The following is a 15,342-nucleotide window of genomic DNA, read 5'->3' as shown; positions in this document are numbered from 1 at the left end:
TTCTTGTTCTTTGCCAAGGTTTTTTTTGTTTGTTTTTTTTTATCATGGAAGTACTGCTTTTATAAACTTATGACCACCTTGGGGATGGGTGCTGGTAACTGCTAAATGCTAACAGACAAATAGATGCTGCTCCTTTAACATGTCTTCCTGGAAAAACAGACATTCTCCCTCAGATACCTGCTTCCTAATATATACAACAGATAATGCAGCAAAATATTCAAGACTTCTTGGGTGACCTTCCAGGTTTTTTTCCTTGACTGATTTTCTTTCGCACTACAATCACTGCGATAAACTGCTTTAATAAAAACTTATCCACTTAGGAAAATCAGAGAGCCCAAACCATAAACCCAATTGGAGTCAGAATGACTGTGAAGATGTCAGCAGTTAAAAACAATGTTCCCTTTTAACAATAATAGATTCATCTTTCCCCACTACCCCAAGAAGGGTTTTAACACTGACTTGCTGTGCTTATCAATGTGAAAATGTTCTGATCCCTGGGAAATCATCTTCTGGAACGCAGGAAATAAAAGTGCCCAATTCTGAATGTCTGCAATAGCTGAGATAACACAGAGTCGCCAATTGCTAGTCGTTGGAGCCATAAGTTAAACTGCATCCAAGAAGCTAGGATATTGGCTCTGCGTTCTGCTTTACAGAAATAGAACTTTATCGACGGGAAAACACCAGGAAATGTAACATAAAAAGAGACTTGGTCAAAATTACTCCATTTCATACACATAATGTTCATGTAACAATAAAAACTTCCAAATAATTTTGATACAGAAAATAAAATATATATCAAGCATTAACTTTCAATGAGGTTTCCCTTTTTACCTCCTTGGTACAGGTTTCAAGATGTAAGTAAAACGCAAGCGAGTACACACACACCCCCAGTATATAAATGGTGACACATATATAAAGTATTTTCCTGAGAAAATGCAAAGATGCAAGAGAAGTTTTCATGTAAGGCTCAGACAATATGTCATAAAGACAAAAGGTCCCCAGTGGAAGAGTTTGTTTTCATGCAAAAAACCTGGCAGGAGAAGAGGAATGCAACTCTTGGGGTTGGATTGGCAGCCTGTGAGCTCCCTTAAAGCCCCGAAGTTTATCATTCTCTGAATTAATTCTTCCAGTGAGTCCTCCCAGAATTACGTAAACTGTTCCTGAGGAACTTTTGGAAAGTTGTGTTTATTCTTTTAGGCCACCAGCAGAATATAAAAGAACGCAGTTCTTGAGAGCTGACCATGAGCATATATCCATTAGCTAAGCAAGGAACCTAAAATAATGGGCTTTTCTAAAACTTCACCATACCGAGGAGACATAAAGTCACCGAGGTCATCAAAAGGACAGTTGAGGGGGCTTCCCTGGCGGCGCAGTGGTTGAGAATCTGCCTGCTAATGCAGGGGACACGGGTTCGAGCCCTGGTCTGGGAAGATCCCACATTGCCGCAGAGCGGCTGGGCCCGTGAGCCACAACTACTGAGCCTGAGCGTCTGGAGCCTGTGCTCCGCAACGAGAGGCCGCGATAGAGAGGCCCGCGCACCGCGATGAAGAGTGCCCGCCCCCCCCGCCCCGCCACTTGCCACAACTAGAGAAAGCCCTCGCACAGAAATGAAGACTCAACACAGCCAAAAAAAAGGACAGTTGATTCATATTGTGACTCTTTAAAATGAAACATTTTTCATTAAAAAATCTTGGCCCCTACATTTTAGAAAGCACTTCCCATAGTCACAGTCTTTCTTGCCCTGTATTTCTACCTCCACACATACACACTGGGGCATGATTCCCAAGCTCCTCAACATTCATTCCTATCCTCCATCAGGGATCTTAAAACCCTGAACAAAAGCAGAGTGAAAGGATGGATGGGGTGAATCAGAGAAGACTCTAAATTCTTTTATTTAGCTGTAAGCAAGTAAGAGTGCAACAGAATTTCTTTTGGTGTATGAATGCTCCCAACATGTTCTTAAACAACAGAAAAACATGGAATGCTCAATTCAATGGAGAATCAACCGGCGAAAGCATTTCAATAGAGTGAGAGAATCACAATGTTTCTGTTCTACTATAAGTAAATTATTTTAAAGTACATTTGACATTTTAAAGGTGTACAAATTCAGATGTTTTTAGAAACTTGAAAACCCACACAGTGTTTAGGAAGTCGAAGGCTGTGAACTTCCCTCCTTATTTAACCCATGCTTTGTTTTGCATTCCTCACAGGTAAGCAGGCAGTGCCTAAAACAGAAGCAAAAATGTTGGTTTGTACTTTGACACTGGAAGCTCTAGTCTGAACACAATATTATTTAGAGATTTTTTTTTAAGTTTTAATTGATGTATAGCTAATTTACAATGTTGTGTTAGTTTCTGGTGTATAGCGGAGTGATTCAGTTATATGCATACATACGTTTATATATATTCTTTTTCATATTCTTTTCCATTATGGTTTATTACAGGCTATTGAATATAGTTCCCTGTGCTATACAGTAAGACCTTGTTGTTTATCTATTTTATATATAGTAGTGTGTATCTGTGAATCCCAAACTCCCAATTTATCCCCATCCCCTTTCCCCTTTGGTAACCATAAATTTGTTTTCTATGTCTGTGAGTCTGTTTCTGTTTTGTAAATAAGTTCATTTGTATCATATTTTAGATTATTTAGAGGTATTTTCTATGCTAAAGTTCTCAAGCCTAATTTTTTTCAGGAATTATCAGAGCTGTGTCTTGGTTTCAGACTCCCCGAATTTCTTCCACAAAAAGGCCATTAATGATTTTGCTGCCCAATGTTGTTTTCACCATGTTGTGCTGCATCTCAAACAGAATCCACTGTGACAAGTAAGGGCTCTTTAGAGAAATGTGTCCCCAACGCTAGTCTTATAATACCGTGGTAGAAATAGCTATTATTTACTGAGCTCTCACTGAGTGTCATGAACAATCATTTCTATTCCTTACACCATCCCATGAAAAAAATTCTGATCACCATATTATACAAATGAGAAAACTGAAGATTTGAGAGTTTAAGAAACTTGTCCAAGGTCACGCAGCTTAGTAAGTTAGCAGTTAGAACCCCCTTTGATCCCAGCGACTCTTAACAGCAGAGGTAATGCCGCTTACTCCAGAGTCCTACTGCTTGTATCCCCTAATGAGAATCATGATTTATATTAATATAGTAAAGGCTCTGAGAAGTCCTGCAGTCAAGAGCCCTGGTTAAATTTGCGTAACCCCGTGACGGTAGAAGCTGTGTCTGCTGATCAAGGCATTCTTTAGAGACTTGTACAATGCTTTGAACATAGTAGGTACTTACTAAATGTTTGGTGAGCAAATGAAATAGGTAACCCAGATAAATCATAATTATTATTGACGTTAAATAGCAACAACTCAAACTTTGAGGTTTTTTTCAACATATGAATGTTAAAAACTATTTTAATATTGTAAATGGTGAATGATCTTTCATTTACTTTTTAATAATTATCTTTATTATAATCCCTTAATCAAACAGAGTACAGGGCTTCCCTGGCAGCGCAGTGGTTAAGAATCCACCTGCCAATGCAGGGGACACAGGTTCGAGCCCTGGTCCGGGAAGATCCCACATGCCATGGAGCAACTAAGCCCGTGTGCCACAACTACTGAGCCCACGAGCCACAACTACTGAGCCTGTGTGCCTAGAGCCCGTGCTCCGCAAAAAGAGAAGCTACCGCAATGAGAAGCCCACGCACTGCAACGAAGAGTAGCCTCCGCCCACCGCAACTAGAGAAAGCCCGTGCGCAGCAACAAAGACCCAATGCAGCCAAAAATAAATAAATATATTTATTTTAAAAACTCCAGAAAAGCAGAGTACAAACCTGTTATGCCCTGGACCAAAACCAGCCCCACGCAGCTGACCTTCAAAGGAATGGAATTTACTCTGGCATACTCTTATGTATGATGCCTTTCCAAGGCCAAATCCCAAGATACCAGCAACTGTAAGAGCAGGTTAGAAAGATAAATAATTTAAAGGTTTGGAATCTTCTCCATTAATGGACTTCTAGAACTTTATTAACAGCAGTAATTCTTATATCAAAAGTACCCTGATGAATCAATGAACAAAATCTCTGGGAATGAAGTTCCCTATTAAAGAGCAGGATTGGGAACTGGAGACTTTTGATCTCCTCAGTTTTGAACTGGAGGTAGAAGGGCCGGGATAGAGCAAGCAAGGGTGATGCCCAGACAGGGGCAGCCAGAGGGAAGCACAACTGGCAAACAAATCTCTGAAGCCATGGGGAGGGAGAGATGGGACTTGGGTTGTGGCTCTAGGTAGCCTCCAAATCACTGGGTAGGAGAGCCCCTTAATTTTCTTTATGGATCGGAGTATGGGGAGCTGCAGTCCATCTTGCGTGTCAGGGAGGAAGGTCACGAGGCAGAATCATGGAAGACATTTTCAACCTGCTATTCTTGCTAGGAATGAGGTTTCAGATCATAAACCGGAATATGTCCTCTGTGTACATAAAAGGTCTATGGATAACCAGTATAAGAAGGTGAAACCCTACGTTTATGGTAAATGTACTATCAGAAAGCCCTGATTTAAAAAAACTCTTCGTTTGTTATGTCCGTTATAGAAAATATTTGGAAAAGACTGGCCAAAAGAAGAAAATTAAAATCTCTCATGGAGCTATCATTCAGAGACTCTGCTGTCGATGTCCTCTTGTTATCATGCCAGGCCCTCCTAGTTCATGATTTAGAGAGGACTAAGGTGAAGTCCCTACTGCTCAGCTTTCCATCAGAAAGTATCGAACGAACTAAAAACTGCAAGGTGGCAAAAAATGGCGACTGGTTTTTCAGAGAGTCAATACAGGCAATTTGGTTAACCTGGACATTCCTATCTCCATTTGCTATAAACATCTTCTTTTTAAAAAATGAAACATTTTTTTGGCTTCTCCCGTTGCGGAGCACAGGCTCCGGACGCACAGGCTCAGCGGCCATGGCTCACGGGCCCAGCCACTCCGCAGCATGTGGGATCCCCCCGGACCAGGGCACGAACCCGTGTCCCCTGCGTCGGCAGGTGGACTCTCAACCACTGCGCCACCAGGGAAGCTCAAAAAATGAAACTTTTTCTTTTTCCTTCTATGACTTACGTGCAACTTTAGGCAATGATCCAAATCTTGGATTAGCTGCTAAATAACCTAAGAAGTAATGTATAAATGCATTATTATTTCATTTTATAACTTATTTAAATTTATAAAGTGTAAGAAGTCTTCAGGGTTTAAGATATACACAGATTCTTAATCTAAAGAGATCTTAAAAGATAATTCAAATCTTGATTGAATTTAACTCTCAAATAGTAGTCATTTTTGGCAAGTAACAAGTAATGGCTTTGATGTATAGAAAAAGAACATGAAACAGACAGTTCATGATGTATTTAAAGATATCAAGGCAAGGTGGAGATAACAACTTAGTTCTAAGCAATTAGTCATTGCCCCCTCCCTTTTTAAAGTAACTCAACACATAATTTCAATTTAGAGATTCACAGTATATATAATCACAATTTTATTTATTTTTGTTTGTTGTTTTTAAGATTTTTTAAATTAATTTTTATTGGAGTATAGTTGCTTATAATCACAATTTTAAAATGAAAGCATTTCCACCTATGGTGGGCAGAATAATGGATGTTCCTACAGATGTTCCCATCCCAATCCCTAGAAACTGTGAATACATTACCTTACACAACAAAAGGGAATTAGGGTGGAAAATGGAATTAAGGTGGCTAATCGGATGACTTTAAAATAGAGAGATTATCCTGGATTATTTGGGTGGGCCCAATGTAATCACGATGACCCCTGAACATGGAAAAAGGATTCAGAGACAGAACCAGACAGACGGCAGTATGGGAACTTGGCTCCATGTTGCTGGCTCTGCAGACAGAGGAAGGGACCATATGCCAAGGAATGTGGGTGGGTTCCAGAAGCTAGAAAGGGAAAGGAAGCCCTAGAGCCCCCAGAAAGGAATGCAGCCCTGCTGACACTTTGATTTCAGCTCAGAAAGACCCATTTTGGACTTCCGACCTTCAAGACTGCAAGCTAATAAATTTGTATTGTTTTCAGCCACTATGTTTGTGGAAATTTGTGGAAAAGTAATACACAACCTGGAAAAACATATTTGTACAGGGCTTCCCTGGTGGTGCAGTGGTTAAGAATCCGCCTGCCAATGCAGGGGACACGGGTTCGAGCCCTGGTCCAGGAAGATCCCACATGCTGCAGAGCAACTAGGACTGTGCACCACAGCTACTGAGCCTGCGCTCTAGAGCGCATGAACCACAACTACTGAGCCCGTGTGCCACAACTACTGGGCCTGCGCGCCTAGAGGCCGTGCTCTGCAACAAGAGAAGCCACCACAATAAGAAGCCCGCGCAGGCAGCGAAGAGTAGCCCCTGCTCTCTGCAACTAGAGAAAGCCTGCGCGCAGCAACCAAGACCCAATGCAGCCAAAAATAAATAAATAAATAAATATTTTTTTAAAAGAGAAAATAAAATAATTTTTAAAATATATATTTGTACAGATGTAAGAGATGGTAGATTTTGAGCAAGTAGTTTAATATTCATAAAACATAATCCCTATACATAGACATCATGGCCATATTTGTTTTTCTGTGTCAAAAATGTTCTGAAAAAGGCTTATCACTGACTAATATATTTACACAAAAAGACTATCTTCAAGTTATAAAAATGAAATCATATTTAATAAATCAACTTTAAAGACAACAATAATACTGACTGAAATGAGATTCTTCTAGATATATGACATGTGGTCTTTCAGACCCCAAAAGAGCTAAACATCTTCCCTCATGTTTGCTGGGTACAAGTACTCTCTAAAATCCTAGTAATCAGCAGTGTTCAGTATAATGGGCTTCCACAGGGTCAGGTGCCTTCTTGCTGTCTGGGGACTAAGCAATGCTTATAGGTTCTCTGGTTGGATAGAGTCGGGGAGAAAGAAGAGAGCAAGGAACGAGGAATAGAGGGGAACAATGGACAGTGCTAAGAGGCACGGAGAGGTTATGTGGGTGACGCAGGGCGGCCGTCAGTCCTCATGGTCTGCTGTACACGGGTGCCCCTCCTGAGGCAGACGTAGCCTCTCTCCAGGACAAATGGCTTGGTGTTCAGAGCTTGGGTGAATTTCAGCCCCAGTTACCTCTTCCCTGGAGCACCCTTGTGCAGGGAAGTATCTGTCTAACCATATACCAAGGCCCTAGGAGACACAGGGACTCTGGTACAGAGACAGGCACTGCAATAGTTTCCTGGGGCTGCCGTAATAAATTACTACAAACTCAGTGGTTTAAAACAACACAGATTTGGGACTTCCCTGGCAGACCAGTAGTTAAGACTCTACGCTTCCACTGTAGGGGGCACGGGTTTGATCTCTGGTCAGGGAACTAAGAACTCATGTAGCGCGGCCAAAAAAAACCCCCAAAAAACCCACACAAATTTAATACGTTACAGTTCTGGAGGTCAGCAGCTCAAAATGGGTCTCACTGGGTGTTTTAGTCCATTCGAGCTGCTATAACAAAATACCACAGATTGGGTGGCTTATAAAACAGCAGACATTTATTTCTCACTGTTCCGGATGCCGGAAGTCCAAGATCAGAGTGCTGGCATGGTCGACTCATTGTATCCTCACGTGGTGGAAGGGGCCAGGTACCTCTGTGGGGTCTCTTTTGTAAAAGCACTAACCCCCTTCATGAGGGCTCCACCCTCATGCCTTAATCACCTGCAAAGGCCTCACCTCCTAATAGCATCACCTTGGGCTTTAGAATTCCAATCTGTGAATTTGTGGTGGGCGGGGGAATACAAATATTCAGATCATAGTACAGGGCTACATCAAGGCATCAACAGAGCTGCAAGCCCTTCTGAAGGCTCTAAGGTTTCTTCCTTTCCAGCTTCTGGAGGCCACTCATTGCTTGGCTCATGGCCCCTTCCTCCATCTTCAAACTCAGGAATGTTGAGCTGACTCTTTCTCATGCTGCCATCTCTCTGGTTCTGTCTTCTGATCCACTCTCACTTTCAAGGACCCTTCTAATTATATTGGGCCCATCTGGATTAATGACCTTAATTCCAACTGCAAATTTAATTTCTCTTTGTCACGGTCACTCATTCCAGGAAATAGGACATCTATGGGAGGGAGAGCTGGGGACGTAGGCTAGAAACAGGCAAAAGCCCGCATAAATAAGTTCTTCACCAAAAAATAAATGCCAAGTACCAAAACCTGCCAGGAGGACCTCAGAAAACTGGATTCTCTTAAGTTAAACTATGTACCAAATACTGAATCTTATCATGGTGGACCAGTCCTTGGGTGACAAGCACGCTTACAGGAGAAAAAAATGCAGAGCTGTAAAACAGAAACGCCCTTCAATATTGGTATTTGAAAACTTGGCCCCTCACCTAGAAGAATGAGGGAGAATTACTCTGAGTGTTTTCTCTTCCTGCTTTGGCAGTGAGATTTTAGTCATTTTTTATTTTACTAATTTGACAAATATTAAGCACCGCGTGGAGAATTTTCGTGGGGTCTGCCCCAGGCACTCAACCCAATGCACAGCATTAATGTGACAAAACCTAGATCCCCTGCCACTCCGTCTCTGAGACCCACCATGCACCGGATTCTGACCACTACGTACAACACAGGCATCTTCACGTGTGTGCGCTGAGCTGGGGAATTTGGGAGTTTCCATTCGCTATATATTTTGAAATTTTCAATCCTGCATGAAAGTTAAAAAAAGAGGACGATAAACTGCACGGCCTATCTACTATAGTCCCCTGCTTTTGTCTTTTATGACATTTTGTCACGCCATTTGGATACGTTTATTTTCTGAAGATTACTACATTCGAGGTAAACATGGGCCATGTTTAGAGATGATTTTTATCTCTAAACAGGCAAGTTAGTCCAGAAAAGGAAGTTTCTAGTTCTGTCAAAATGTGTCAATGTGCTTTCTTCCCAAAGCACAGAGAAGTGATAAAAAAAAAATTGGTTGCTATTTGATTTGTCTTGGTTGCTAGCTCTTCCTAGTAACCAAGACAAATCAAATAGCAACCAATTTTTCCACTCAGAGCTATCTACCTGATGGTAGGCAAATGGGTCATACTGAAATGTTAAACTACTAGGGCTTAAATTAATTACTCACTCAAAAGTTGTCAGAAAATTTCTAGCAGCACAATCAATAAGAAGTAATGAACAGTGAGCATCAACTTCTAAGGAGTGTTACTTCCAAAAACAACTGATACTGGATTTGAATGATTTAAGAAATCAAAATGAGTATTTCAAAGTAAAATTATCCCTATGCCAGCAATATTGGGACTATATCTATAGGCTCTATTATGACATTTTCAAGTGACAAGTCACGAATTTTTAAAATTAAACGGGACTTTAATGCACAGCCTCAGTTCACACCCTTGTCTCATATAAAGCAGGCCCAGAAAGAGGAAGAGACTTGGCAGAAAAGGTTACTTCAAGACATTGTAAGGGAAGTATTAACAGAGTGCTGCCACTCTTCATTCATTCCACGAATATTTAATAGGTAATTTTTATATGTGAAGCCGTGTGCTTGGCTCTGGGAGGGAGCAATGAACCTGAACCTGATGAAGGTTATAGAGTCCAGTGGAATTGTGGAAAGTCTACTCTTTCAAGAAATTCTAAATAACACTCTTGGTACACATTCTCGGTCACATGAAAGAAAGTGTTAGGTGTGCATCACTTTTTTCTAAGGGGGGTAAACAGCTCCTAAATCAGATATTATCCCTGACCTTAAAAGGGTCTCAACATGGACTTAAATTCCAAGCAGCCTCAGGTATCAGTGTCTTCAGGGAATTATGCAAAGTCCCTGCCCAAAAATAAATCAATACCATAATTCTAATATGATATTAGGCAGTTTATTGCAGCAAAAACAGTGTTAACAAAGATTAAGAGGGATGCAACTACCTCTCTTCCAGAAACTTTCTTCTTGACATTCCCGGATAATCTTTGAAATCTCTGATTTGTGTTTGTGCAGTTTTGATTTTGGACAAAACAACAGACTCTGCAAGGAAAGTTACGTGATGACTTGACTGAAATCATCAGAAGAGCATCTGCTCTGTCTTCCCTAGAGGAGGGCGAGGAGGTCTCTTCACTCTGGTCACACAGTGTGCGTTCTTTCCCGCTGCCAGCACTGAGCAATGGCCAGTTTCAGCCAGTGCTTTCCAGCTGTGAACGATGGATGGACTTAACCAAGAAAAGAATCACAGGTGGAGAAACAGAGTGATTCAGTGACTAGTGAGCATGAAGCAGATATCGGGTCAGAATGCATTACTGCTGAGGTCACATTTTCTTTCTTACTTCCAGTCTCTGTCTATGCAGTCCCTGTCCCTGCAATGACACTCACTCCCTTTGCCTACCTGGTCTTCTTAAGACCCAGTTCAAGATCTCCTCCTGGGTGAAGAGAGAGACTTCCCCTACAGCATAATATTTACACATCTGGGATCACACTCAGAGCAGTATTACAAGTTATCTATTTATAGATCTGTATTCCAATTTACCAATTTATACTTCTATAAGCATTTTTAGACCGTGAGAAACTATAGTCTAAAAAGCATCAGCAGACTGCTTTTTATTTTTCTACATACTTTACTTTTTATCTTAACAGTTTTTTTTTAACACATTTATAAATGGTCTGCACATATCTGGGGGAACTATTGACATGGTTGACATTATTTTTATTAGTTCTACAGTACTTTTTTTTTTTTTTTTTTTTTTTTTACAGTACTTTTTTTTATCATGTTGATGTGCTACGATCTGGACTAACTCCCATCTTTTATCATCCTCCCCTTTTGTAGGTATGTATGTGGTTATTCACTTACTCTCACCCACATTCTCCATCCTCGTTCTCTGCCCATCACCGCCATTCTGGGTGTTTAATGTGGATCTTTTGTTTGTATATATGCTTGCAAAATGTTCATTGTTTTGGGCGCCTGCATTTTTAAATGTAAATGGCATTGTTTTATACATTTAGTTTTATTATTAAAAATGTTTTCAACTCAATTCTACACTTTTAAGATCTATCCATGTTGCTATATTTATCTAGTCCACTGTTTCTAACTGCGGCATGATTCTCCAGGACGCTTCTGAGTCCCCATCTCCAAATGTCCCCTTACAGACCCACATGAGAACGCTTTTCAGATATGTATCTAGAAGTAAAATACAGGGCATGCATATTCCAGTTGAACAAAGTCTTGCGAGAGTGCTCTCCCCAATGGCTACACCAGCATCCACTCCCAGCGTGTGAACATTCCTCTATATTCCTAAGAACCGCATAAGAGCTAGTTAAGCTGGATTCCAAGCAGGTTAGAGTAAAGAAAGGATTTTGTAACACTTGGCATTATCCAGTTTTCTAAAATTTAACAGTCTAATAGGTATAAAGCAATATTTTATTGTCTGATAACTAATGTGTTTGAGCATCTCTATGTAGTCTTCAGCCAGACTGTCCTTCTCTGTTGAGGCAATCCCTGCAACTAGACCTCTGTTGTAATCTTTTCTTGTTCAGTGACTCATTAATTTTTTATTGTGGTAAAATACACATAACAGGGCTTCCCTGGTGGCGCAGTGGTTGAGAGTCCGCCTGCCGATGCAGGGGACGCGGGTTCGTGCCCCGGTCTGGGAAGATCCCACATGCCGCGGAGCGGCTGGGCCCGTGAGCCATGGCCGCTGAGCCTGCACGTCCGGAGCCTGTCCTCCGCAACGGGAGAGGCCACAACAGTGAGAGGCCCGCGTAACGCATAAAAAAAAAAAAAAAAAAAAATACACATAACATAATAGCCACCATTTTATACATTTTTTCAATCTCCCATACACTTTATTTTTTTTTTCATTTTATATTGGAACATAGTTGTTTTACTATGTTGTGTTTAACCATTTTAAAGTATACAATTCACGGCATTCAGTATATTTACAACGTGTGCAGCCATCACCGCTATCTAGTTCCAGAGCTTTTTCATCACCCCAAAAGGAAATTCCATACCCAGTAAGGAGTCTGTCCTCGTTCCCTCCTCTCTCCAACTGCCTAGCAACCACTAATCTGCCTTTTGGGTTTGCCTATTCTGGGTATTTGGTACAAACAATATCATACAGCATGTGACCTTTCGTGGCTGGCTTCTTTTCCTTTGCATAATGTTTTCAAGATTCACCCACGTGGTAACATGTATCTGTATTTCATTTCTTTTTATGGCTCAATAATATTCCATTGTATGAATAGAACACATTTTGTTTCTCCATTCATCCACTGATGGACGTTTGGATTGTTTCCACCATTGGCTATTGTGAATAATGCTGCTATGAACATTCCTGCACACGTGTTTGTTTTCAGCTCTGCTGGGCCACACTGCAACTCTACGTTTAACTTTTTGAGTTTTGCACGGGAGCTGTACCATTTTCTAATCCCACCAACAATGTAGGAGATTTCCAATTTTTCCACATCCTTGTCAACATTTGTTATTTTCTGTTTTGTTTCTTTTTTTTGGCTCCGTCATCTGGCTTACAGGATCTTAGTTCCCTGACCAGGGACTGAACCCACGTGTTTTGTTTCTTTTTTTTAAATTAGCACTTTAAATGTTTTTAATATAAATTATTCAATTTATTTAAACTAAATAAACTAAATTCTTTCTGTTTTTGACTGTGGTCATGCTAGTGATTGTGAAATGGTGGTTTTGATTTGTATTTCCTTAATGACTAATGACATTGAGCATCTTTTCATCTGAATATTGGCTATTTATATATCTTCTTCGGAGAAACACCTATTCAAGCCCTTTGCTCATTTTTCAATTGGGCTGTCTTTTTGTTATTGAGCTGTAAGAGCTTTTTATATACTCTGGATACTAGACCCTTTTCAGACATATGATTTGTAAATAATTTTTCCCATTCTGTGGGTGGTTCATTTGTTTCTTAGAAACAACTTTTATTTAATTTTTTCCTTAAGTCACACTGCTATTTCCTTGTTTGTGAATTACTTATGTAGGTCCTCTGCCATTCATCTCTTGGAGTTTTAGTGTTTTTCTTGTTGAGGTGCAGTTCCATGGCTTTTGAAGTTCACCTTGCTGATTTTGCAAATGTCCTTTTTTGACTCTTTGTTTGTAGTAGATGTCAATGTGAACGGTGATCACTATTTCCTGAGCACTCGCGCACAGGCCAGGCACTGTGCCAAGCACTTTACGTGCATGATGGTGACATGCAAGGATCCTGTGGCACCTGTGCCTTCAGAGCTCTACAAACAGCCCAAGCAGGCAACCTCCCTCTTCTTCCTCTACCACTCCCCATAGCACAGCACACGGAAGTGGTGGTCAGGGTGAGTCACAGTGACCAGGGAAGAATCTGGTCACCACTTACGTTAGCTCAACAAGCACTCTTCCTCATCCCAGTGTAAATATTTCTTCTTGGTTCTGCCTGTGGCTGTGGCAGAAATAAGCAACACCTCCCTCCCTCTCCTCCCGCGAAACACACACACATATACACATCCATGGGCAGGGACCCCAACTATCACAACTGCTGTGAGTCCCGCAGTCAAGACTGAAGCTCCTGCAGTGTCCCCAGGGAGCTCTGGTGAGCCTTTTCGGTAGAACCATAAATGTTTTATGGCTCTCCATTTCACAGAGGCAACTCGGGTGCCTAAATTCCTTATGATGTGATATCATTTGTCTATTTGCCTCTCCTAAACTTTGCTCCTTAAATATCATCTCCTCCATAACCCATTTTTAGCTTGAAAAGGCTGACTCCAGAGAACATGAACTCTACTATCCCATCACGACACTTTCTCTTTTCTTCACTTATGTGTCCCCGAAACAAACAGTATTCAATCTCAAGAAGTTGAAAAACTGTTCTCAATCTGATGCCTAATTTAGCAGTTAAGGACTCTGCCATCCCAAACAGGAACACCTGTCAGCAGCATAGCCTTAGTATGATTAGCCTTGATAACAGAAATGAAAAAACATGCATCCTGTAGCATTCTGTGCGATTCAATTAAGAGTTTTGTTCTGGTAAAGGAAACCTCTTCAGTCACTGACAACCTATGGAAGAGTTAGTTAAGCTGAATTCTACACAGGGAAGAGTAAAGAAAGGATTTTGTAAATAATTGAAAAGACTCCTTTTCAAGGCAGCCAAAAACACACTTTCCTTCCCCATTCTATTTTCCCTGAACCCATCCTACAAGGTGCCAGACAGAAAAAACTAAGATGACTGATCAAGGATGAGGTTTAAGGGAAGTCCTGTATGATGTTCCTCTTTAGATGGCAGACTTTCAAATTAGAAATATACCTGCTTGCTTGGTGGTGGCAAATGGGGACCTTTATCTTGGTTTTCATGCGTAGACACGGAAGCCATGATGACTTTGTCTTTGCTTCTCTTCTAGTTGAGTGGACTCAGCTTCCTCATTTGACCCGATGTCTAAGGAAAGTAGAAGAGAGTCACCATGCCGTGACTGAACATTTATGTCAACCGTAAAAACACCCTTAGGATCAACTCCCCTATTTGGTGACCTTATTTTCATTTTGTCATTCACCTTCATCTCCAGCCACCTGCAAACTCACTTTCTAATGCTCCTCCTCTACCAACACACACACATTAACTGACTAATGGTGACAGATCATAGGAAGAGTGGAGTGAGATGTCACCTGAGGCACAGTGAAATGTTTTATGAACTATAAACTGTCCTCAAAAAATTTCAATTCATTACAAGGTCATTAGCTACACAAATATTTACTGTCTATTATGTGCCAGGCCAAGGGATACAAAGGATAAGACAAAATCAGTGCTAAAGGAACTCACAGGGGAAGACAGACAAGTCAGCAGTTACACAACATGCAAAGGGCTTCCCTAGAGGCATGCACACGGTGCTAAGGAAGAAAGGCTTGTTCTCTCTGGTCAGGTCTGAAGACACCAAAGACCAAGATTCTTGAGCTTTCAAGAGGGTCTGTGGGGCTACTGGAACGTCATGCCGGCCTCTGCTACCACAGGCTCACCCTGCATTCCGTACCCCTCCCTCCCCCCTGGCCTGAGTGAGCCAGAGTCCCCGAATCAGCTGCTACTTTAAGCCCATCCTGTCTGAGCCAAGAACAGATGCCCTCAGGCGACCTGCATGCAGAGGCGGGGCCAAATCCAAAGCTGAGCCCCGGGAGCTGTGCGGAACAAAGAAGAGAAAGGGAAATCTCTCCCAGCAGCCTCAGGAGCAGTGGATTAAATCTCCACAATCAACTTGATGTACCCTGCATCTCTGGAATACCTGAATAGACAATGAATCATCCTAAATTGAGGAGGTGGACTTTGGGGGCAACTGTAGACTTGGGGTTTGCTTTTTGCATCTAATTTGTCTCTGATTT

General features: G+C 41.3%; 1 protein-coding gene across 1 annotated transcript; it reads right to left on the bottom strand.

Annotated features, from left to right (window-relative positions):
• Positions 1-2,143: 2,143 nt before the first annotated feature.
• OCIAD2 (OCIA domain containing 2) lies at positions 2,144-14,347 on the bottom strand. Its single transcript, XM_065878266.1, has 7 exons — positions 14,282-14,347; positions 9,923-10,022; positions 9,368-9,371; positions 8,288-8,341; positions 5,099-5,148; positions 3,830-3,947; positions 2,144-2,225 (listed from the first exon to the last, which is right to left on the bottom strand). The coding sequence occupies exons 1-7, from the start codon at positions 14,345-14,347 to the stop codon at positions 2,144-2,146; spliced, it is 474 nt and encodes a 157-aa protein (XP_065734338.1).
• Between the last annotated feature and the right edge of the window lie 995 nt (positions 14,348-15,342).

This window comes from Phocoena phocoena, chromosome 5 (genome assembly GCF_963924675.1).
Source record: "Phocoena phocoena chromosome 5, mPhoPho1.1, whole genome shotgun sequence".
NCBI lineage: Eukaryota > Metazoa > Chordata > Mammalia > Artiodactyla > Phocoenidae > Phocoena > Phocoena phocoena.
Note: the sequence above shows the minus strand (reverse complement) of the source record. Positions and strands in the feature narration are given on the sequence as shown.